This window comes from Parus major, chromosome 4, assembly GCF_001522545.3.
Source record: "Parus major isolate Abel chromosome 4, Parus_major1.1, whole genome shotgun sequence".
In the NCBI taxonomy this organism is placed as follows: domain Eukaryota; kingdom Metazoa; phylum Chordata; class Aves; order Passeriformes; family Paridae; genus Parus; species Parus major.
In genome coordinates, this window is record NC_031771.1 from 5,084,234 (window position 1) to 5,110,312 (window position 26,079).

Below are 26,079 nucleotides of genomic sequence, written 5' to 3' on the forward strand. Positions count from 1 at the left end.
TTATTTGCAGGGGTGTGTGCACACCAGCTCCTCTGCACAGATCACTCTTGTTTTGGATGCCTGCGGTTCCACCTCTATCACTGCTGTAAATCTCCGTCGTGATTTAAAGCCCAGCACAGAGCAAGACTCCCAGCCAGAGGCACAGTAAAGCACTTCCACAACAAGATTCGCTTCTCCCAAAATTTACAAGGTACAAAAACATTCAGTGCAGATAGAGGAAGCAGATTTGGGATTTAGATGCTGGAAACTATGGGAATATCTGAAAGGAATACTGGGGCAGCCTCCTAAATGGAAACCAAGCAATGAAAGCCAAACACAGAAAATTCTGCCGTGTAGGTGATTCCTTTGAAATCCATTAAATAGTAGCTGGGATAGTCCCAGCTGCTATCCCAGCTCCCAGAAAATTGGCATTCAAACATTCCTCCCTGGAACCAGAAATGGTTCACAATCATTTACAGGAACAGGTCCCAGGCATGGTCACGTACAACACCCAAGGCAAGAAGTCCTCAAGTGTAAAATGCTGTTCCTTATGCCTTTGGGGAAAAACCGAGAAACTAAAGGGGCAGAAGAGAAGGAAACCTCTAAATGATTTCTCTCTGGGCACTCACCTTCTCCTCCCACCCTCTCAGAGGCTTCCATGGAACTGAGTAACCAAATTATTCATCCACATGCAGTCTGTAGCTGTGGATCACTTCCTTGGGGGCTGAAACAGCTTTGATTGCAGTGAGCAAATAAATATCTCAAATTTTGAACATCTCTAATTGGATCCCAAGGAGGGCTGTAAACTGTCTGGGTAAAAACTGCACTCCTCCCACTTTCCCCACACTGGGAGGCCCCGTTAGAGCGGATGGATAGGTGCTACCAGGAAACAAGATGCGTGTTATGTACGGTGGAGAAAAAGAGCAGGAAATGTTTAATAAGTTACCCAGTGAAAAAAAAAAATCCTGAATAATAAATCTTTCCGAAACAAAAATGGAAACGGGCAATTGGATATTCTAGGAGGGGAGAAAGAAGGATAATTCATCATATAAATAATTCATGGCAAGTTTTAGCAGCCGGCGCTGCCGTGCATTTGGTATGGAAGACAGATGACACTGGGAGTGCTCGCGTGTGTGCTTAATTTTGTGGATACACAATCTTTTTGCCCAATTATATGGTTCTCATTGTGGTGCAGGTCTGAAGATCCGTTATCAGTAGCCCATGGATTAGCATTTGTTACTAGGGAGAGGGTATTGCTATTTTTTAACATCATCAACTGAGGGGCTAAACCAGCCTTACCGATCGATGCTGCCTGATAAGCCAGGCTGTGATGGGTTTTAGTTATGCAGCATCACACAGAGCACACTCTCCCAGAAGAGGGATGGGCAGGACAGCAGGGGCCTCCAGGGGCATCTTGGAAGCCTCAGGTTTGGGAGCTGCCATTGCCTTCCCCAGAGGAGCCACACACGAGTGCCCAGGTGGAACCCAAGCAGCGGCAGCGCCCAGGAAAGGCTAAAACCAAATGCTGTGAGCGTAGAGATTGTGCTCCTACTTCCAGCAGGAAGACTTCATCTGAGGAAGAGGGGGTTTGCTGCCCTTTAGGGAGCAGGTGGGTGCTGCTTGAAGCTGTGATGGCCTTGTGGGGCCAGAGCCAACACCATCCCTCGTGTGCTGCTGCTCCATGAGCACAGCCAGGCAGGGAGCACCGTGCCCAGCACTCATGGCTCCCTCCCCGCTAACCCCAGCCCTGGTTTCTTTTCCTAATAAGAGGCATTTTCCTCCCTCTCTCCTGAGGGAAATCAAAAGCACGTGCCGTGGTTGGCACACCACTGAAGCCAGCGTTTGTCCTGCATCCCCTGGAAGTGCTGGGGAAGCAGGATAAAACGAGGCACCCCAACAACACAGCCCTGTTAATACAACACCACAACACCTCCAGGCTTCACCCAGAGGCACTGCTAGCTGATGCATTGCCACTGACCCCAAGAAATTACACATTTGGGCTGCCCTCAACTCATTACTTGCCCATTTTATCCAATTATGTTTTATTTATTAAGCTACTCTGCAAACTCTCCTGGCGTTGACTGTTTTACACCTTCAGTGCATTTTTTTTAATCCTACCGTTTTATGAACCGATTAACAAGACTTACTGCTCCAACAGTACAAAAATACAATACAAATCTTAAATATGGTCCAATTGAATCAAGAATCCAGCATTGGTTTTTCCATATCACTATTGGAAAACATCTGCCGTTAGACACCACTGCAGCACTTGCTTTATTTTGCCAAATCCGATATAATATTATGAAACCAGTTTCAAGATGAACAACTTCATTCTAAAATCCCAAATATGAATGTGAAAAATAATGACAAGCAGAGCTTTCATGCTCCAAGCGTTATTTCTTAATCATAACTTCATTCTACTGAGAAAGAAAAACGATGCTACTTTGCATAATTGAAATAATCTAATCTGCTTTCCAGATAAAATTGTTAACAAACCATTGATTTAATCTCAAGTGCCCAACAGACCCTGTAAACTCTGATGCCAAATATCTATTCTTTTAATTAAAACAAATGAACTTAATAAAGATGACTGGTATGGTAATTAGACATATTATGAAGTATAGGCTACTTTGATCTAGAACACGCACCCTTTAATTCTTGTGTGAAGGTGTTCCCACAGACACAGCCCAGACCTGAGTTCTTGTTATATTCCTGTCTTCAAAGAATAATTGTTTCAGACATGTCACAGCAAAGTGTTGATTTAAGTCACTATTTTCCCACCACAATTTACACACACACACACACACAATGGAGCAACAAGAATCAGCTGTTCAAAAATGGCACTTGAAACTAAATGCTAAATTTTTATTTATTTTTTTTTTTTTTACATTTAATGCTTCACGTGCCCTTACCTTCAGCTCTGCACACATGTGGGCAAATAGGATGTTCTGCTGCTCATAAATCCTCAGTGCAAGAGCAGTAATTGCAATTTTTAGGGCAAATTTGAGGACTCCGTAAGTGGTTGCCTGTGAAATGCAAAAAACTGGAATGGGTTTGAAGAACTGATTTTGGGTTTATATGATGGCAACTGATCAAGAAGGATTTACCTTTACTCAGGACAGACAAGGGAAGTCTGCAATGTCCTAATTCCTTCCAGGCTGCTGAGAAATCCACAGCATCAACCTCCTCTACTTCTCCTTCCTCTCTCAAAGTGAGGGCCAGCCTTTGACATCCTCAGCTCCCATTTCAAGATCGAGATTACTTCCCTTCTGGTTAACCAGTGGCACACAGGATTCCCAGGAAATGGGAATATGCAAGTTACTGAATAGACAGAAAACACCAAGAAAGAAAGAGAAAAGGGAAATTATCACTCATTGACCAGTGATACCATATTACTGGGAGAACCTGAAACACAGCAGAGCTAAGATTTGATTCTCTGTCATTACTGTCAAGGAGCAAACCTTTCTCCTCTGAGGAGCCCCAGGTTCCAACTTTGTCCATTTTCAAGGTCTGCACTACAGGCTGTAACAACACAAAGAGAGGTTAAATTAAGCATGGTGCCACATCTGGCTACTGCAGAACTACAGCCAGCACTCAGAGCACACATCCAGCTCTGCTAAAGCACATATGCTCTTTTTTTCCTACCCAAGTGCATCCAGCAGCACTCAGCAATTAGCAGGGATGTTTTGTGTGCTGGCATTCACATGCACACAGTGCAGGAGAGCTCCAGGCAGTGGCAGAGTGCGATGGCCAGCTACAGAATGGTTCTTCTAAAGGCATTACTGAAGGCAAGCTCATCCTATATGATTTAGAATAAAAGCTCATCTGACTGGTTTTTGTCTCACAAAGCGAGAAATCCCATGGCATGAGGCAGGAGGGCCTGCTTCATGCTGGCTGAAATTAAAGGCTGCTCAGTATGAACACAGCTTTTGGCCGGTCGGTGGAACTTAAAATAAATCTGATAGCGAGTCCAACTCAGCCTCACCTCACCCCCAGGATGTCCCCAGTGCCAGCAGGATGGGTGGCAGGGAACAGAGATGTGCTGCAAGGGCTCACCTGTCACATCAGGAGGTGAAATCAGTGGCATCCAGTTGCTGTGTTTTCCATGCAGAACGTGACTTGTGGCCGCCTCGGGCTGCGCGCGGAGCAGGGGCCGAACCCCAGCGGTGCCTGCACCACCCATGTCGAAGATAAGCACCATGTCCTCATAGGCAGAGTGTTTACACTGCTCCCTGATGTATTGCTGGAGCACTTTGATTGCACGAGTAACAAATGGGCTTCTAAAAATGTGTGTTTTAAAAGCTTTTGAAGCTGAGAGGTGACGTGCACACCAAAATCAGCGCGGCAATGACGTGTAGCTGGGCCTCTGAATTCGTGGATTACACCTTTGCAGACTAAGGCATGCTTAATTCTGCTTTCTTTGCCACACTCCAAAGTTTTATTAGCTGTCTTTTAGGTAACTAAGTTTAAGGCTGAATACTTTTTCTTTCCACTCCCCAAATGTTTCGGCTTTTTTTTTCCCTTTTAAACTACTAGGAAAGTTTTCCACTGCTTTGATTTTACGTGGATTTAATAGCTAAGGGGTGTAGTTATTATAATTAAATATGAGAGACACACTAAGGGACAGATATATTTGAGGGAATGATTGCTAAAACAGTTCTGCAAAATAAGACAGCGACAAGAAAATTTAAATATCAGTGAAAGCTCCAAGCACTTCTAGCTGCAAAAAACATTTCCTCTTCCTGCATCTTTAGCACTGAACATTTCCTGTTACAAGCAAGAGCTTGGAAAGCCAGGCTTGCTCAACTCACCCCTATTACTGAAACAATCCAATAAAAAACAGGTCTATGTCCTATTTTCCCAGCTTCTCGCTAGAGCTTGATCCCTCAAACACGAGCTCCACCTGGTGGGCTTGCCCAAAATATCGGAGCATCCATCCAGCCCTCCCCAGGGCCAAACAAACGTGCCTCAGCATGGGAATTCCAGCCATAACTTGCTTCAGAGGATTGATTTTGGTCCCCGGGGTCAAACCCAGAGGCACAAAGAGTTCCAAGGAGAACTCAGAGGACCGACCATCCAAGCCCTTTGCCACAGAGCTGGTCTTGCTTTGTAAGTTAAAGCTGCTTCAGTTTCCCGAAGAAAGCGCCCAACACTCTCTGAGACATCTCTGGGGGTCCTGTTCTGCCACAGCTCCCTGTACTGAAGGGAAAAGCCTCCCACTGCCAAAAACATGTCTGCAGATGTTACAGTTACCCCGTGGCATCTCAGATGGCATTGGGTGACTGCTTTTAGATGGCAAAGTGAGCCAGGTGTGACACATGGCGAGCAGGGGCAGCAGCAGCAATCCCTCAGCAGCCGCTCCAGCCACTGCGCAGAGCTTCGTCGATGGGAGACAGCACAGCTCAGAAAGGACAAAGCTCCCAAGTTTGCACTCCAGGATGCTATCACAGTTTTAAATCCTCTCTCCTGTTATAAAACACGGCATCCTGTGAAAGACATTTTGCTGTGTCTAAGTAGGACATCTCTTTTAAAGATCTATAATTGCTTCCCGTCTCAAGTAAAGGGATGATAAAGCCCAATGCAGCAGATTACAAGTTAATTGTAATAAATTGCATTGGCCAGGAAAGCAAAATTTAAGAACACACAAGATTGAAAAGATATAGAACACAATTATGCAAAGCTTCAAGCCCAACATCTTATGTAAGTGCAGGAGTTTGTATCTGCCTCAAGAACACGGCGTGTGGGAACGCACGTAACCCGTTTGCCTTCGGAAGCGCTCGCTCCTGGTCAGAGCCTCCCCAAACCGGGCAGGGGAGCAGGATTCATATGGATACAACCTCAGACGTGTGTGTGGAGGCAACAAGCCCCACTGGTGGGTCTGTTTTTTCATAACATTCATATGTTGTGAGGAGCAAAAGGCACAACAGAGACGCTTCTATTGATTCGCCATTCCCCGGTAGCCGAGCACATCCGAGCTATTCAAAGGAAGTTGTTTCCCACTCTGGATAAACTGCTTGTTAGAAGGTGGGTAATTAACAGAAAAAAATGCCAGAAAAAGCTGAGTGTCTGTGTGGTCCCCAGGAAAGCCCATGGGACAGCTTGGGTCAAGACATCAAGAGATCTATACAGAAAAGCTGACTTCTGACCAAAGGGCCAAGGAGAAACTGATGGGATACATTTAATTAATCTTTCCTGTCACTTTTATAACTCCAGCTGGAGGAGCGCAGGGAATCCACTGAATGAGAGTGTGGAAAGAGCACCCCTGAACTAAGACTGGAAATGCTCTTGGGGTGTTCTTATTCCAAGTGGAATTGTTTGCTTAATGATAATTATTTTTCTCAGCACCAGCTTTAAGTTTTTTCATTCAAGCCGATGAAATATTTTCCCTAGCCCTGGTTTCTTCTCCCCCTTCTCCACACAGAACTGGCATTTATTGTCTGTAAACGCCCCAAAAATCTGTTACATCTATCCTAAGGACAAGTCCCAGAGAATAAGGCCTGGTGATATCCCCAGTGTTGCTGAAAAAATGGGTGTTCCAGGGCTCCTTTCTAAGATTTGCCAGGGTTGGCTCAACAAGTAGAAAAGGAAAGAAGACAGCATTTTAAAACCAGACAAAAGCCAAATAGGAAACACACAGCTTAGAAGCCACTAATTTCCCCCACCACCATCACAACCTTTGAAAGCAGGGGAAGATGCAGTACATTTGTTTGCAAATGGCATTTTTACTCCTGCTAAAGAAGAAAGATGAACCACTAAGGAGAGACATGGCTTTAGCACCAAGTGCTCCCTTAATGCATCCCACTTTTCCAGAGAAGGAAGAGTGGTTCCTCTGTTTAGCCATCAAGATGATGATGATGACCATGTCCACAAAAACCCCATTGCCAAATCAAGGGAAGACCAGCATCACAGCACTTCAGCCTGGCACCAGCAATGACATTTCAATGTATCGACAAGATCAGCTGCCAGCCCATCAGTTCATTTATCATGCACTAATTCATAATGTTCTCCTGCTTCATTGACAGCTTTTCAGATTTCCTCTGGATTGGCCTGGATCTGGACTACAAATATCCCACAATTTACATGCTCGTTCCCCCTGTGAAGATCCTTCCCTGTGCAAAGTCACACACGCAGTTGTTTGAAGAACTTGAAGATCTCCAAAGCAGAGATGAGCCTGCACAGCAGTGACTGTATTTTGACACTTTTATCCAGACAAAGTTCCCATTGATTAAAATGGTTGGATTCCATCTTCTGAACACACCAATTTTTACTTACACACACACACAAACATGTACATGGTATCACTGACACTTTGTCAGTGTGTAACACACATCCCCTGTTTATGTGTTATTTGTGTGTTATGGCCTGCCTCTCCCCCTCAGGAAAACCTCACCAGCCTGCAGAGGCAGGGATGGGGATCAAACAGGCAGTGTGGCCCTGGCCCACTGAAGTTGGGTCTCCTGGGGACAGGTCCCACCTGGCTGAGGTCCTATTTGCATTTTCTGATGTCTACCAAGCCCTGAGATTTCCTTGAGCTAAAAGGCTCCTCTGTCTTCCACCTGCCCACCTCTAGGAAGCCAACACCCTTGGAACCTGCTGGCTTTGTAGCAAACTGGACATTTCACAGATGATGCAAAGTCACTGGGAAGGCCTGGCAGACATGTGGCCTGCACAGAGCCAGCACAGCTCCATAAACACTGCTCTGTAGGAAACCAGACAAAAATTGTGGACCTGCTCTGCCTGGGTCCCTTCCCCAGAGCTCCTAAAAATATTCTGTTCCCTGTAATGAAGAGTTTGTGCCTCAAGGAAGAGTTTCCTTCCTTGCAGAAGGAAATCAGCTCTGTGAGCTGGGGAAATGGCCCAGGGAGTCTTTGGGGAAGTCAGTTTTTATACTGCACTTTGTCTCTACAAAAAGAAGTGTTTAAATTGGGAAGTGTTTAAATAAGGAATGGTTTTTCAGGCTGTACTAAAATCACATCATTTTGGACAAATCCTTACTCTCAGCTGTGAGCACAGCTCTGCTGGAGGGACACTGACCTTCTCCATCCTGGTGAAACCCCACACACAGCAGGGTGGAGGAGGCTGAGGAGAGCAGAGGTGTCCATGCCCATTCCCAGTCCAGAGATGCACCACGAGCCTTTCCGCAGCCCACAGGCAGGGAGGAGATGGTGGTTCAGCTCCCGAGGCCCCTCATCACCAAAGGAAAAACAGAAGCAGAGCAACAGCACGGTTTTGTGAGCAGGACAAACTGCTTAGGAGCCCAATTAAACTCTTCCAGTAAACTGGGAGTAGTCTTATAAAAGAGTAAATAAAACCTGATGGAAACACGACGTCTCCCTCAGCAGAGGATAAACATAAAGCCTGCACTGAGAAAACAAGCAGGGTGGCAGGGAGTGGGCTCTGCCAGCCCTGAGTGCAACACATCCAACAACTACCACAGGCAAAGCTGCTCAGCCTGGGAAGACTTGAAAAATCAGACCCTGGTGAAGTTTGAACTCCAGGCTGAAGAGAAACCTTCATTTTCTCTCACTACCACGCTCTTCCCTGGGGACACTGACTCTTGTTATGTGGCCAGGTTAAAAGTTTTAGCAACCTTGCTAAACCTCTTGGAGATTTCTCTCCTAGAGGAAAGAGCGTGTGTAGGGATTTATTTGAGCTCTTACACTCAAACCTTCAAAAGTGAACACTTGTTTTCTATGTATATAATAGAAATAGAAATATGCAAGTACACACAGGAGCACAGACTGTGCACAAACATCATCACCTGCACATACAGGCCCTAGACCACCTGGAAGAGCCTGAGTTTTCCACACACATTTTTCCTACAGAGCAAGGAAAATCCATGGAGTTTAGCAAAGCCAGACTCAGTCTGGGCTCTGCAGAGCCCTCCCTCTGGGGACCTCAGAGGCAGAATGTCTGCACAGTTTCAGGGGCTAATATGTCAAAGCTTTAAGTAGCCTGAAGAATTTAATGGGGATTTAGATGCCTGCAACTGAAATGTAGCATTTTTGAGAACAGCTGACTGAGATGAATGGCATCTGCTCAGGAGTCATGAAACATCCTGCCAGTGTCACACCCTCCCAGCACACAAAATTGAGGTGCAATGCCTGCATCATTTTCTTCTCAGAAGAAGAAAGGCTGACAGTTGTCATTAGCTGAATCTGTTGCAAACCAAAATGAAACACTGCTCATAAACAGTAGCAGTGTTTCCATACAGAAACTAAACAAATTTGGGCAGAACAGGCTGAATGAATATGAACAAAGAAGGAACTCTTAAGGGATATCCCTTCCTTATTAATATCCTCCCCCTCCCTGGTACTACTCAGGGTTTTTGTTTGCATTTCCCACATCTCTTATCTGTGCTTTCAGACTCAGAAAGCCACACAGCGTGCCGTAGCTTGAATGTTTGCATTCATCAAAGTGAAAATTCCTATTAATAAGAATTCAATTATTTGGAAAAAAGTTCCTGGAAGTAAAGCACCACCTTTCTAAGTTCTTTTCCAATGAGCTGGACTCCAAAAAATGAGCATGAAAAGCAGAACCTGTCACAAAAATCTGTGGAACAGCAGGAAGTTATGGCCAGCTTGTGACGGTAGCACTAAGACTCCACATGGGAATACTATTAAATTAACAGCACATTGAGATTAATTGCCTTTTCTTTTTTTTTTCCTGGGAATTTTAATTTTATTTTTTTTTTCAGTTGCCCAACAGGTATCTTGTAATGCAGTGGGTTTGATTTGGTGGGGAGGTTTTCTGGTTTTGCAGCTCTTTATAAGATGTGTTTTCATGCCCTGTGTTATTAATTTATAACCCAGGAATAGAAAAGCAGCTCCAGTGCTCTGACCCAACCACACCCAAATCCTCAGGGAAGTCAGATGTCTCTTCAGAAGTCATGGACAGTGAGATAACAACATCACACACACACTTTGAATTTTAATTATCACTATTAAGGATTAGGAACAATCCCTGTGAGCAACCAATTTTGCTGGCATTACTAAGCCAGACCTAAGCCTGCTTTCAGTTGACTGCAATGCAGTATTCATGCCTCAAACCTGATTTTAGCGAGTTCCCTTCCCTTCTGGAGCAAGTACATCACTGGAGGCTCCAAGTCTCCTCTTTGGCATCCCCACCCTCACTTAATTCTTGACCACAGGGGAATTTTAACAGAGAATAAACTAATCTCTCTCTTGCTACTGCCAACATAAGACAGTACTGTTATTCCAGTTCAGAAGAGATCAGCTTTTCTCCTGTTAAGTTTTTCTTTCCTAAAAGAAAGCTGGAAATATGGGGAGATTGACTGCCCCTCCAAAGCTGCTTTAGTGTCTGAACAGGTCACTTACACAGAAAGAATTTTCTTTCAAATATCCTGGTGTCGATGATCGTGTTTTTCTGGTATCATCACTAATCCCCTCCATTCCATAACAAGGATTGTTTCTCCTGACATTATTTCCACAGATTCCATGCTGGGGCATGACTATAAAGGACAGGCTGCAAATCTGGCACTGATGAGAGAGAAGGAAGAAGAACAAGAATTACAAAAAGACCAGCTCTCATTTTAACCTTCAGAAAAGTGCAGTTTTTCCTAACTTTTAGCATAGGGAAATAACCTGGCTGGTGCTTTGTGCCTTACCTTAAGTGAGAGTTTTAAGTGATACTGCTATATTTACTGCTATATTTAATCAAACATTTAATACTGCTATATTTAATCAAACAGAGCTGGTTTGGTGAATAACTTGCAAAGAGTCTCTGCATGTGCCAGCCCTGCAGGGTAATGCCGTTGTCTTAAATGGATTAACGTGGGATTAACACGACCAACATCTGACACACAGGATGCCTGAACACAGGAAGGCACAACACAAAAACTTCCTCCAAGAAAATGAAAACATCTCCCTCTCTTCTCCCAGCTAAACCAAGCAACTAAATGAAAGGAACCACCCAGATGACAGAAAGGCCAACAAAGGAGCTTTACCATTCGCCAGAGCTGTCACTTCTCTCTCAATCAGGTCATGTGCTACAAACATGAGCAGCACACATCCTGCTGCACCAGACTTCCCTTCTCCAAATCCTTTCCCTTGGCCATGGAAAGCGCCTCAGACCCCTACCTTGGGCTGACATCTCCCATTAGACCAAAGCTGCAATCTGCAGTCTCACTGTTGTGAGCTCTCAACTCCTGCACTGATCTACTATGAGGAGCCCACCAGGTTCCCCTTCCCTGGCTGCCCCAGCCCTGCTCCCAGCACTGCCAGCCCATGGCCAGCATGGGCCTTTGGCTCTCACAAAAACAACCCTTGGACAGGAAGCACCTGGGTGCTGCCCTTTTATAGGGCAGGTGGGGTGGAAGCAGGGCTGTTGCTGCTCTAAGTGAAAACACAGCATTAACCAGCATCCTGGCTCCTGGGGGGAAAGTGTTTTATTAATCAGAAAAATGCTTTCCACCCCGTGGTGTCTTGCAGACCTTTAAACTTGCATCTGCACAAATCAGAGAAATTCTTCTGTCATTCTCACAATAGTTTAAAATACAGAAACCATTATTAGACTTCAGGATTATGGGTTTTTTAAATAAAAGAGAGAAATTAAACCTGATTAGAATTACCCTCTCAGGTCAGCACAGGGTGCTATGGGTGAGGTAGAATTTCCAGGGTATGTTCCCTATCCATTATAGTGGGAAGCTGAGATTGCTTGACCAAAAGGCATGGTCATACACTACCTGCTTTTTCTCATTCTGTTCCAGACTGCTGAAAAAGAGAGAGAGAGAGGGATGAAGATCAGGAATGTTGGGCACCCCATAATCCTGATTACCCAGAAACTGCTGACTCTGGTGGGAGGCTGGGAGGATGATGTGAAGGTAATGAAGTGCAAGTCTTTGGGTGTGAGGACCCAGAGCCAAAGGGTACAGAGCATTATTTCACCCACGGAATTCACCATGCATTTCTAGATCTACTGTTTATACAATTCATTTCATCTGAGAATAAAATATTTTCATGGATGGTGTATTCTTGCTATAATTCATGAGACTATGTATAAAAACAAAACGTTTTTCTCCACAGGAAAAAAAAAAAATCCCCAAAGACCCCAAGTTTTTTTTTAAGGGAGAGCTGGGAGTGTTGATATCCAGTTTTGGCACAGCTCAAGGAAGAAAAAAATCCCTATTAAGAACACTATGGTTGATTTTAACTAAAATAACTTACCCCCTCAGAGTTGCCTGGGTCACTGCAGAAAGCGTTTCCTTTGGGGGTGTTTGAGCCTGACAATGCTAATTCAGACAGATGACAGCACCTGCATTGGGGAAAATACATCATTCCGAGAAAATCAAGCGGAAAAGCAACTTCCAGGCATTTTATGTGCGTTTTAAAAGATACAAACTCTCCATCACACAACACCAGGAATTCTGGCGTGATTAAGATTCGTGCGAGCCAAAGTTGACGGTCTTGTGCCCAAGCCCGACAAACATTAAAAGCCTGTGACTATAAAGATAGCCCTGCAAACACCATTTTCTCCCTGTGAATAGCTCGCGTTCAATCGTCCTTTTGGGCCGGCTAATGCTGTCAGATAATGAGTAAAGCACCACGAATGGCCGGAGCAAAACCTTGGAGGATGCTCGGGGGAAACAGCGGCAGTGAATGGAGCGGGGTGGCTGCCCCCACACCGAGCACACAGAGCGCGTCTGTTCGGGGGATTCCCGGCGGCTTTGAGCGCGGGGTGCTCTGCCCGCAGTGCTGGTCACCTGCTGGGAGCTCCCATTGAATGAGGTTACATTCTAATTGGATTTTCCGAAGGCAGCGCATTAGCATTTTCCATGATCTCACCCTTATTAGCCAAATCGCTAATCAGGAGGAGCGCGGTTATATTGTGCGCTGGTTACATTATCTGCTGCCGCAGCGTCTGCAAGCCAGCTCCAAATTCAGGCGGAGATAAAAACTCCTCTCTCTCTCTCTCTAGCAGAGGCTCGGGAGTCTATTATGGAGCTAAGGTTGCAGTCAAATTCTAATTTTCAATAGTTCACCAAAAAAACAAGAACTCTCCAGAGGCTGACTCGCTCAGCCATTCGCTCCTGCTCTTCCTGAGTCCGTAGTGTAAGTCAGGAATGTCAGTTCTTTCATCCCTGTTGGCAGAAGCAGCATCGCTCCACCATGTAAAAGCAGAAGAATCCTTTCCCATGGACTGTTCCCCATTGAGTCCAGAATCAAATGCTGGACATGTTTAATCCCCTGAGGTTATTATTTCTATGCACAGGCCTTTGTATATTGAAAGGAATGGAAATACCTGTTCTGAAGCAGAAATGACACATGCAGGCAGTCCTGTAGCCCACGACTCTGCCTTTGCACAGCTCAGAAAACTGTGTCAGAACTTAAATATTCCTGAGATACCCAGGAAAGCAGGCAGGACATCTCAGGTCCTGCAAAAATCTGTTTCTTCTTTCAGGTGGGGTCCCAGCAGGGTTGGATACCTATTTCTCACAACAGCAGCCCCCTTAAAAGCCTGAAGGGAAGAGACAATCTTGCACACAGATTATCAAGCAACGCTTGCTGGACACTCATCCACCAAAATTTTCAGAAAAAATTAATTGTCTAAATACAATTTCACTTAAAAAGCCAGGTTTTATTCTTGGTTAGAGGTTACATGACGATGTTCGGATTCATTACAAGAAAAATTTGGAAATATAAAGCCATATTCACTGAGAAGTTAAGCCCATTCAATATTTCTACTAAAATTCTTGCAACACAAGTAAGGACACACAGAAAAACCCCCCTGTGATTATGTTCTACATGAAATTCTAGAGCCAAAACAAAAGGAGATCTGACCTGGACTCAAAAAAGGGGAAGTGGGCACCTTCTCCCTGGCCTGGCATTGGTGGTACCCTGATTACAATTACATAAAGGGGTTTAAACAGTGAAGCAGATTTCCCTTTTACCAGCCAAGGACAGGACAGAATTCAAGGTGCTCTATCAACCAATCATTCCCTGGAATCAAATAAAACCCCTCCTAATTCCCAAACAACAACAATCACACCACTATTGGGCTTGTAAGCTCTTGAATTCAAACCAGATGTGACAGTCTGAATCCCCAGCAAGAACTGCATCTCTTCTCATCAGGCTTTTAAAGAGATTCTCACAAGGCAGCACAAACAGCATCTTCAGAACAAAGGGCAGTAACGCTTCCCAGCAGAGTTTAACTGGATCCTGAGGATCACCAGCCTGTATGAGCTGCTTTTCTATTGTCCTCACAGGGATTTTACCAGCCATAAATCACATGCACTGAAGAGATAAGGAGCTAGGGGCAAAATAAAACCCAGAAGAAAACAGAATAATGAAGCTGCAAGAGTCCCTCGCAGCCTTTGGTTCACAATTCTCCAGAAGCCAGAGGCTGTCAGCGATGGGATCTCTTCTCCAGGGAGGAATCTGCAAAAGCAAAACCAATGGGAATTATTGTGACATTGAGAAATACAACTCACTTAGGAGTCATTTTCCTCTATTTTGTAACACTTTCACACCCACACCCCCCTCAAAGCCAACCCTGTACTTCATTACAAGACTGTAATCAAACCAACGCAAGTGGCAGCAGGAGTGAAGAAGCAAAAGAGAGTGGGATATCACAGAGTGCTCCAGAAGTCTCTGTCTCAGCCTTCCTCTCATCCTGGTGGTTGATAGACAGCACACAGTAGGGTCTAATGGATTAAAGTCCCTCTGTAAAATCTTTCCAGACTTCTAAAAAGATCAGCTGGCACTCAGTAGTGCTCAGAGTTGTACATTGGCATCAGGTGCACCCAAGGGTGGAGCTAAATCTGACAGAGGGATAATTAGGTGGTAGGACCCACGGCAAAGCAGGTGTCTGTGGTCCAAAAATGTGGTTGATAGCAAGTTACTCTAGCCAGGAAAATAAAACAAAATTGAAAAAAGGTTTTGGAAATGCTCTAAACACATCTCTAGTATCACAAGCACAAGTGCACTTAGTATTTCACTCGAAGAGAAACGCTAGGAATGATGAATCCTGATCTGTTGGCTCACAGAAATAAAATGATCAAGTCCTGAAGCTGTTTAAATCACATATCCTGTTCCTCTTCCCATGAGACTTTTCTGCCTGGTACTCTGAAGATCACTGTTCTGTGATCTTCAGCTCAAGCTGACTTTTAAAAACACTTTAACTTCATGTGTTCTGGAGTTAGGAATCAGAAGTGTGCTAATGGCCTTTCTGTGGTAGCAGAAATCAAGTCGTATCAATAAAAAAATGCTGGAAATAATCACATTTTCATTCCCAATGGGGATGGCAAGCTGCTAATTAAATCTGTCTTGACTACTTGGAAGCACTGATAATTTCTCATGTAATGTATGCACTGAGGACAGGCTAATACCAAAAATGTTAAAGGTCTGGGATTTTTTCCAGGAAAATTAAGATGTCAATTAATTGACTTTTTTTTTTCCCCCCTTCTGGTTTTTATTGAAGACCTCCACAAATCTATTTTTTTCAGGTTTTCATATTTTCCCCTCTCTCCCTACAGATGTCATTATTTTCAGTGGCAAACCCCACACTTCTCCCTCCTCTTCTTCCAATTAGCTGTAATTATAACAACATTAGCAGCAAATTAGGTGCCTCGAGGGCAAAAATCTGGGAAGCAGCAGAGTGTGGAAAGGAAGAGGAGATGAGATTATAATGGAAGTAAGCAGGCACATCCATGTGCTCATCTGGGCACCCTCAGGGCTTTGCAGGTTGAGCTCTGCTTTCCCTGAGCATGCCAAGATGAGGAAGTGACCAGCTGCTCCCACAAGCCTCCAGAGCTACTCCTGGAGAGGGAAGCAAAAGACTCCATTTGGGCTTCTCCCTGTGCCTGGCATCTCTGGGTCCAACATGAGAACATCCAGCTCAGGCTGGAGAAACCCATTGGTTGTATCTGATGTTCTGAATGGGTAATTGGCGTCCTTAAATGCATCTGCTGGGAATCTTTCTGCCAAGGAAAGAAAGGCAGTAGGATTAATTGTGGAAGTGAAAAAGGCAAGACATGCCAGCAGTTGCAGCATGCAAAAGGGTTCTTGCTCTGAGTAGGATTTTGAGCAATAAACCTTTTTTCCAGAGAATTTTGCATGAAGCATTTGGGTTCAGGGAAAATCTCCAAGATCAAGCTCTTTTTTACAACTGTCTTTTCAATTTTGCACAGTGGGATAAGGAAGGAAGTCAACACTGCTTGCCAAATAAAGTGACATTAAGTACATTTGCTGGAAATCTTTTTGCCTTGCCCCTCAAAAATTTAAAAAAAAAAAAAAAAAGCAACAACTCAACCACAACAAACAAAAAGGTCAGACATCAGGAGTGTGGCAGAGACATAGGAGCTAAAGTTCCTCCTAAAGCAGCACTGCTGGTCCAACAAGGCATGGCTGGGAGAATTTAAGCACAATTTAGGACAAAGATTTCCTGCACAGCAAGGTACCTGGGGAGGGACCAGTCCAGTGGTGGGCAAGAAGAGTTATTCTCTTGGAAATCTATTGCCAGTGCAGTAAGGAAATATCATCTGTCTTAATCTCTGTCTTGTATCACTTACATTTCCACTTTGCTTCTCCTTCTTTATTGGGACTTTAAAGGAAACACCTTTGCTTTTTTGGAAGACAAGCTAAACTCTGCTATGAGTTATCTGAGGTTCTAAGCAGTTTTTTGAGTGCTGGGGTTTTTATTTCCTCTCATTTTGCCTACTCTATCCCCCCCATCCTTTCCTGTTTTCTGACTAATTTATTCCCAGTTTATTAGAAAGGGCTCAAATCCAAAAGTGCCAGGTCCAAACCATCACACAGCTACCAGAGCTCAGTGCAGGACACAACATTCCTTAAGTGACCCTCTGCCAACTACCACAACACATCTCTGGGGAAAATAACAGTCTGGAGAGCAAACTTTAGAAAATGGCACCTAATCGTGTTCATCAAATGTCTGTAGCAAAGGATTGGGTTTTTTCTTTAATTTAAAAAATTCTTCAGAGATAATTCTATATTTAGAGATGCCAGAAAAAAATGTTTCTTAAACGAAATAGAAGGACACACTGGCCTTAACAAAGGCAGCAGTCCTTTGTGACAGCCTCCTATCATGGGAGCAGCTGAGGAAAGCAGTGCCAGTCAGAAGAAAAGTACAGATATGGTTACAGGAGAAGCAGAAAACATGAGATTACAGCTGGTTACAGAAGGACCTACAGAATCCAAGTCAAGTTCCAGAGTATCTAGGTCCAAACACCTTCCTCCCTCATAAGAGGGGAAGGAAAACACAATGAAGGTGCATCTATTCAAAACTACAGCAAAAATTAGTAGTTACTGCTTAGTGACCTTTGAAGTCCCAATCACATTATGAGACTCTCACAGATTTCAGATATCTCTAAACCAGGCTTCTTAATGGAATATTGTCCAAAATATCCATTTTCCCAATTAATTTCACTTGTGTTTCATAATTACTACTTAAGAAAAAATGCCCAGTGTCAAAGGAAAATTTGTTAAGGGAAATTTCAAGGTTTTCTCCAGAAACATCAATCTACTGAAGTGACATTCCTAAAGGAAACTGTTTCATGCCTAAAAGTTGCTGCACTGCTGATTTGTTTCCTATAATGAAGACCTAGCTCAGCAGAGAGAAGATTTATTGGTCCATTCATAATCTACTGAGAAAATGAAGGATGAGAACTGAGAATCAGGAATGCTGCTGCACATGCTGGCTCATTTAGACCCACCAGTGCAATTAGCACTTGGACAAAATGGAGCAAAGAAATGGGAACATCAAGAACTCTTGCTCATCACATATTCTTGGAGCTTCTATCTTGGAAACTCTTCTCAAAATACTTACAGGCAGATTTAATATAGACAACTATATATAATACATAAAGCCAGGCTAGTGACTCAATATTTTGACCTCTGTGTAATCAATGGATAAATTATCAAAATCATCTGTTTTAGCCCCCAGGATAAAAAGAATAAGAGCCCAGAGAAGGTGTTAAAGCAGACCTCCTACACAGCACCATGATGGGATTATTAAGAAATCCTCTTTAAAGGGACTGGAGCAAAAAGGGAAGGGAAAAGTCTCCAAATATGCTAATTCCTGTCCAGCTGAGATGTTTGGATATTCTGGGCAAGGAACAGCAACAGAAAAAGCCCAGATGTTGAAGAAGTTTTTTTTCAGGGAGTGAGAAGTCAAGTCACATAGTCAAGCAGGGTAGAAGAAGAATTTTCTTTCTTCAGATCTCCAAGTGCACTTCCCTGGACCACAGCTGCAGTTGGTGGCTGGACTGGTTTGATTCCCTGTTATAAACATCCTCCCTCTATCTTCTGGTGCAGTAAATCACTTGGAGTTTGAGTGGGAGGGATGGCAAAACTAATCTCTTGTTCTGTTGTGCAGGCACAGCACTACTTTCCCTGCAACCACATCAGAACCCTCCAAAGAGCTGCCACGTAATTATGGGATGCCCATCAGCCATTTTGGGGAGCTACATTCCCACCCTCCCCTCTCTTCTGAGCAAATGTGAACGACAGCAAATAATGGAACAGTTCCTCTGTAGCCATCTTCTTCTTCTCCCAGATGTAACAAAACAGCTTCTGGACTCAGCAGTCCCTGTCACCCCACTGGCACCATGGGATGGCAGATTCCTGCCCAGAAGAAATTCCTTGTGGTGTGCATCTTTTGAGTGGTCTGAAAGAAGTACTTCAAAACACCCAGGAATGATTTCAAATACAGATAAAAATGTTAATTACTCCTCCCCATTTCCAAGAAATAGTTTGTACTGACCCTTTGGCAGGTATTTAACTCTGTTCCCTTTCATGGCTCTATTTTCAGACCTGGCACCCTGAACTACAAGAACAGATCAAGAACAGCAATGGGCATTTTGCTTTTAAGGTGAAACAACGTCCTAAAGCCTGCACTTTGTTAGCAAGGACACCTAAACCCGTCCCATGATGGCCCCCAGTTTTGGCACATCATTAAATTCAGCCTTTGCTGGAGCAACAGAAGCTCTAAGGAGAATTCTGAGGGTGTATTTTCTTTAGGACTATTACTAGGTGTTTAATGAGGCAAATGTGTGATCCCATAATGTGTAATAGAGACATTTTATGAATTGCAACAAAGCTGTAACATAGATGGTGTTACATCAGAAACCTCACCTGTGCTGCACACACACCAACCTTGACTCTCCAAGGCAAAGCTGTCACATAAGCACTCAACAGATAGACAGGAAAGTTTACTCTACATCCCTCAAAGGCCTCCATTTGAAAAAAAAAAATACATTTAATACATACTCTGTACAGCTGTTGTCTTACCATTTGCCTTGTGCTGCACATCTGGCGGAAGCTGGTCAGGAACATACCACTGATAGTCTGGCTGCACAGAACAATAAAACATTATTGCAGCAATATGGACTTCACAGGCACTTCAAACAAAAGCACAGTGACATGATAAAAACATAATTGTGCTGTGAAGCTTCTCATTAGCCATACAAAAGCTATTTTTTACTAAAATAAAAATCTTATATTTAGGTTTGTTTCCACCAATCCCAGTCTTCCAGCTTGCTTCTTCTCCTGCGGCATTAGAAAAATTGGTGTAAACCTTCCTAGATCCCACAAATCACAACGAAACCTTGGGAGAACCAAAGCAGATTGTGAAAGGGCTAAGGAATAAAGTGCAGCAGAAGATACCAGCAGGCATCTCCCTCTATCAAAGAACCCCAGAGAAACCTGGCCCACCTGACAGGTGAAGCTGCTCCAGTTTGAATGCATTGTAAAATGCTCCAGTGTGACTGGAATTAACCACAGAATCAAGTTCTTTCCCCTCCTCCCTTTCCTCACAGGTTAGCACTGCTGTTACTACAACATTAGCTATTATCAAATAACTTCCTGGAAACACTGTGGGATAGGGAAAATTCCCATCTCTCTCATAAGAGGAAGTACTGGGAAGGTTATGTCCATGCAGACATAGTTTTATCCAGGGAAATCTTGGAAGAAATACTGCATCATCATTTGTACCACCCACTGTGGTAAATGAGCAGCAAATTACCACTACAGAAAACAACTCTGGGACCAGCCATTTCAGCTGAAGCTCTGTTAGGCTGTCTGTCTGGAATAAGTAGTCCATGCAAGCTTGTCAAATTCTAGGTAACTGCTGCTTCAAATTAGTTACACTGGAAAAATGATTCTTGTTTTGCACAAATTACTCTGACAAAATCATTGAGTAGTCCCAAAGGGAATCTTGCAGATTTCAATTTGCAGGGAACAAATTTCAAAGACTCCTACAGAAGTTTTGCCTGAACTAAGATGGCAGGATGAAGCTGTAGACAGAGAAAACAGATTTAACTTTTATGTTTTGCTGTCATTCATGCTTATACAGCAGTAATCACTCTCATACACTGTCAGGAAAAAAAGGAGCTATTTGTATTTTAACTTACATTGTACCAGTCACAGGAATTATTAACTAACTCTGTGCATGTGGGCAAACAAAGTAGACTTTGATACAAAGCTTTAAGCACAGGTAGTTTTTCACCAATGGCTCAAATGACACTCATTTGCATTGCTTTCTTGAGTTTCTGGCAAAATTTATCTTCTCTGATCAATTCTTCTCTTTTCATATACCTACATCCCCCAAATTTGAATGAATTTCAGGAACAAGATGTGTATTTCACATCAGACTGACCAAATTTTTTCTACTAGAGCGTAAAAAGGAAAGAAAAAGTGCAAGAACTGAAAATGAACAAAAAAGCAAAAGCACAGCCTCAACACGCAGGATTACGTATCAGGACACCCATTAAATTCTAACACCTTTCTTCATTGCTAACAAATTGCTCAGGGAGGTACCCAAAGCTCAGAGCAGCAACTCACACAGGCAAAGAATTGGAAAAAAAAGGGTCAGAAAGAAACTGGGAGTTACAAAGCAACCAGTCAGACTGACACCGGTGCTCCGGCAGGAATGACAAAGTTGTAAACCCAGTGATCCCTCACAGAATTAGAAACCCAGATGATGAAAGTTCAGGGAAAAGAGCCAAAATAATCTGGGCTGGTTTCCAAATTGCAGGGAGAAACATTCTGCAATACTTCCAACTTTGATAAATAGGCAGATAAGCACACTCCTGAAGCACAGAAATTACTTGTCTGACCACAGCTTTTCCATTGGCTTTCTATAGCCTGAAAGCCTTACATGCATTTTGCAACAATTCAGCTATAATTTCTCAAATAATGAGCATCTTTCCATATGTGACAGCTTTACAGCCAGAAACAGATATTGTATATTTAAAATGACATTCACCATGTTTAAATGCATTCTCACTAGATTGGAACAAGCCAGCCCACTTAGATAATCAAAAGCACTTCAAAAATGTTCTTTGAAGCAGTATTTTCCTTGGAATAAATAACTCCCACTCATAGAACCTGTTCCAGTGCAAAGCTATTCTTCTTCATGCTGAGGAAGACAGGACCCTGTTGTGTTCCAGGAAAAAAGGCACATTTCCCATTGTGTTAGCCACACTCAGATAGAACTTCCACTTCTGCTGATTTGGTTTTTATCTTATGTCGAAAGCTCAGAGCAGATCCCTACTTCTGAAGTGGAGTAATTATACAGCTAGAAAGGGCTCTGAATGTGTGTCATGGAAATAAATTAACCTAAGAAATCAGCAAGACTCCAATCAAACAACCTTATTTTTTTAATTAACAAACAAAATGCAAAAGAATCCTGTTTTTCTTCTTAGTGCTGTTACGGATAAAGACTATTTGCCAAAGTAAATTCGAACTTTGTCTGGACTAAACAACATGCAAGGAAAGCACAGATTCAGTTGCTGCTGAGGATGGCAGGGTGATGGCATCTGTGTTCACCATGCTGTGAGAAAATCGTTGTCATTGTCACACAGCTGATGTGACAAGCGCTTACCGAGCACTGCTGCTGCTGCTTCTGTGCCCTGTGAGGCACTGGATGCACCCGAGGATCTGGGTAGTGAAGAACCATCCCACAACCCCCATTATGGACACATGGAGAAAGGAAGAGTGGAGCTGGATAACTGGGCCTCTCAGGCTGTACTGGGAGGTCTTTTGTCTGTCAAGAAAATAAGAGCAAGAAGAAACGCATTAGCAGTGGAATACAACCAATAGAACATTCGGGTACAAGTGGGCTGCAATGCTGCTTGTTCAGACCCTTCAGACTATTTAACACTAAAAAAATTATTCAAGACAGCTGACTTGTGCCACACCAAAGTCTTGATGCCTTTTATGTGAGGAAAATAATGGTTTCAAGATATGATAAGCACATTTCTGTATGTCTTTTATATTCCAAAACAATTCTGTATTTTCATTACACACAGTAGCTCTCAATAGACTGAAGCAGAACTACATGGACAGTTGCTTGCATGACAAGATAAGTAAATAATTTTGGTATAGGACCAAAGTTGTTGGCCTCAGATTTGGGTCTGCCTTTTCTTAGGCCCTCTGCATTCCAGTAGAGTCAACAGGAATTTGCCTAAGGACAGAGCAAGGAGGGGCAAAAGATGATTAATATTCTGTGACTTCGTGAGTCACAACTAAATAATTTGACTTCAGAAAACAAACCAATAAATATTTTATATGCTTGCTCTCATCTTTAAAATCCTCCACAAGCTCTGTTTAATCAAATCCTGAGGCAGGAAGAGACAAACAGGAAGATCTCCAGTGTGAACTCTTGGTGCACTGCAGGGACAGTCAGGCACAACGTTGCTGAAACCGGCCAGAGCAAGGGGCACTGAGCAGCACCCAGCCTCTGACACTTCAGCAAGACCCCACCAGCACTCATGCATGGCTTGGTTGAGAAGAAGACAATCCTGAAGCTTCTGTGTCACAGCAATGTTGGGGAGGACAATAAATCACCACAGAGCATTTTGGCAATCAGCCGTTCTTTTAAAGCATTGCACAATTTTGTCAAGACAGGAAACCTCGGAATTTCGTCATTCTTAAATGGGGATTGAGAAAGCTCAGAGTTTTGCATGCCATGATTTTACTATGGCATCCTACTGACACTACTTTGAAGAGATAAAAAGGATGTTGCAAGAAAAAATTACTGCAGAGGCTGCTCAGCTAATTTGTATGGAGACCATTTTTTCCTCAGTGATATTAACATCACTCTGTAATTCAATTGCAGAGGTCAGGATTAACTACAGAAGCTCGCTATTTCAAAAGTTGGTTTGATCTTACAACTCTTATATCAAGTGCCAGTGAAACAATCAAAGTCCTCTGGATTTGTTTTTGGTTCTGTCCACCCTCCCCCTCCTCCATTTTCAGATATGTCTGAAAAGTTTTTGCAATAAATACTCCCTTCATCTACTTATTTTGTAAGTCTTCTCTAATCGTTTCTCATCTTCTTACTGCATTACTTCAGAATGATTTCATCCCAGGTGGTGACCTCATATAAAATCCGATGTCAATTAATGGAAGCCAGAAAGCCTTGAGTTGTGTGGAAAGTGAGAAAAATAAAATAAAATAAAATACACATGTGCTGGCAATGGGAGCTTTCTTTTGACTCATACCTGAGAGCTGAGTTTACTCAGTTGAGATTGTAATCTCTCATTAATTTTCTGCAGTGCTTCTTTCTCCTCATTAAGCCTCTCTCGGTCAGATCTCTCCTTTCTGAAGTCTTCCTCGTATATTTGGACCTGCAATAGTCATGAATGGTGTGTGAACTTCAGCAGAGCCACTTTTGTGGCTTGGTTGCTTTCTAAAGACTGCTCAAGCAGAAGGGTGAATTCCAAGGGGATCCCTACTCCGTACAGTCCTCCAAACAAAAGTTTCCCTGGACTTTTTTTGTGACCAATATCAAGTGGCAAGCAATGGCCATTGTCCAGTGGCACAGATCAATTGAAACAGCTCCCAGTGCCAGTTTTTGTACAACCTTGCAATTCAAAAAGCTGACTGGCAAATATCAGTTTCAAATATTAGAAACGAGAGAGCAAATACTAGTATTGATCTTTTTAAGGGATTAGCAGTAGCAGGACAAACATTTTACCAACACTTTTCCAGTTTTCTCTTCAGTTATGGGCACTTTAACTCCCTCCTCTATCTCAGGTGCAAGGAGTGAGAGAAGAACCTCCCCACCCCAGTGTAGAGGCAGAGGGGAGTACAATGTACACAATTCCAAATGGAATGGAATGTACACAATTCCCAGTGGAAATGCAGATGTTTGACCCTGTTCCTAGAAAATAAGCTGCCTTGCAAATGCTGAAGGATGCAGTGGCTTGTTCCTTTTTTATGTGGTCAGGAACAACAGAGCTTCATCCCATTAAAAAATATCTGACCACCCCAGGCACAGGCAGCGAGCGCACAGATTCGGAAACAAAGCACAAATCCAGAAATTATTTGGTGTTAAGATGACTGCCTTAATGTTTCAGCTAATGGGCAGGCATCCACCTGGTGAGAAGCTGGAGGCTGGTGGCACTTCTGCTGACAAATAACAGCAAAGGCATGTTTGGGTGGGAACTGCCACCAGAACTTTCAGAAGCTCTTTCATGTCCTCTTGGTTGCTCACTAAAGCCTGCTGACAGTCTCTTCCCAAAAAACTTGCTTGCTGTGGCTCATGCCCTGCCCATTGGACAGATCCAGTTTTCTTTTTGCTGGAAGCAGTGCTATGACTTCACAGAATGCTGGAAAAACATTAGTATCTCAGGGGAAGAAAAAGGTTAACACAGGGCTCTATAAATTCTTTCCCTGACCCTCCAAAGCAGAGACAAAGCTGTCACTTGCAGAAATCCCCGCATCCCTTGTCCATCCACACACTTCTGTCCTCACTATATCCTCATTTTTTCTCTCCCAATTCCCTTTTTGCTGTCCCATCTCCCACTCCCCAGCTGTACAATCTGCTGGAGCTGCAAGGGAACATCTTTGGCACAGTTTTGCCATTTATTCTGTCGCCCTGAGAAAGAGAGGACACCTCCCAAGGAATGAATGCCTTCATCTCCGCTGCTGTGGCCAGGGATGGGCTGATGAGAGCCAAGCTCCCATGGGGCTCTGCCAGTTCACTCTTTGTCCCAAGAGTCCCTCTCCTCCATCCAGTTAGAGCCTTCTGCTCCATTTCATGTAGAAGGAAGTCTGGACTCACTGTAAAGATTTATACAACTAGAAAAACACATTCATAAAATGGATACCCCATGAGAATTTTGGAAAAAAATCGGTTTACTCTATTTTATTGTGTAGAATGAAATAACTCATTACTGTACAATCAAGTGCAGGATTTTGTTCTCCAGCATGTGGCAAGCATTACATTAGAGAGCAAAATCTGGCTCTGCTGTCAAACGTGACAGAAACAAGTATTTTATTCCCATTGAATAAAATTCCCATTCTGATCACATCCATTTGTGTGTCAATAACGTTAACCCTGACACTATACAGGACAACAGACCTGAAGTGTTAAAATTATCTGAAAACTATATTGTTTTTAAACAGATTCTTTCTTATGGAAAGAAATACAGTGCATAAAGCACTTGAGTTGCCCAGAACAAAGATGAAAAAATAAATAAATACAAGTCTATAGTCCTTGGGATGCAGGTTATGGATGCAAATGGTTTGCATCACACTCAGAAAAACTGCAGTGCCAATGCTCTAGTTTTCCAAGACTAGGAACTTTGGATAATTCTCTACACTGGCAACTTCTAAGATAAAAGGAGCAGAAAACACAACCAGTAATTAATGAAATTCAGCATTCTCTCTGGATGACATTCAGCCCCTAACAGAGAGCTGGCAGAACACCTCCAGGAGTCAGGAGAGCCATTCTGCTGCTTTGAGTCCTCCACAAGTCCTTGGTTCAGTCCTTTGCCAGGACTCAGTTTCACTTTGTGGACACGGCTGTGATGACAGCATCTGAGGAAACATCACTCCAAAGGGCTGTGGCTAAACTGGCTCTTCCTTTCAAAAGCTCCACACAGCAAGTCTACCAAGCACAATCCCTGGGAGAGAAGGCAAAAAATGCTGTGTGAAATCCATCCAGGCTCACTTGAGCTGTTCTTACCTGCTGTTTAAGAACTTCAAGTTGGGTTCTCATCTCCTCAATGCTGTTCCTGTCACCCTTCCCTGGAGGAGTCCCAACAGCAGGCGGGTGTTGCTTTTTCAATGCCTCCAGAAGGGCCTGCAACATCAAACAGCAAAATTACTAAATTCA

At 43.4% G+C, this 26,079-nt stretch overlaps 1 protein-coding gene across 5 annotated transcripts in view; it reads right to left on the reverse strand.

Moving 5' to 3' along the window:
• Nucleotides 1-13,549: 13,549 nt before the first annotated feature.
• Nucleotides 13,550-26,079, reverse strand: part of TNIP3 (TNFAIP3 interacting protein 3) — a 54,051-nt gene continuing 41,521 nt past the window's right edge. For all 5 annotated transcript variants that reach the window (XM_033513625.1, XM_015624821.2, XM_015624818.2 and 2 more), the window contains 5 exons: nt 25,930-26,046; nt 23,459-23,584; nt 21,838-21,999; nt 19,245-19,305; nt 13,550-14,375 (listed from right to left, as the gene is read on the reverse strand). In XM_033513625.1, the coding sequence (XP_033369516.1) occupies nt 14,344-14,375; nt 19,245-19,305; nt 21,838-21,999; nt 23,459-23,584; nt 25,930-26,046 (498 nt within the window). In that variant the 3' untranslated portion in view covers nt 13,550-14,343. The remainder of the gene's footprint in view (nt 14,376-19,244; nt 19,306-21,837; nt 22,000-23,458; nt 23,585-25,929; nt 26,047-26,079) is intronic.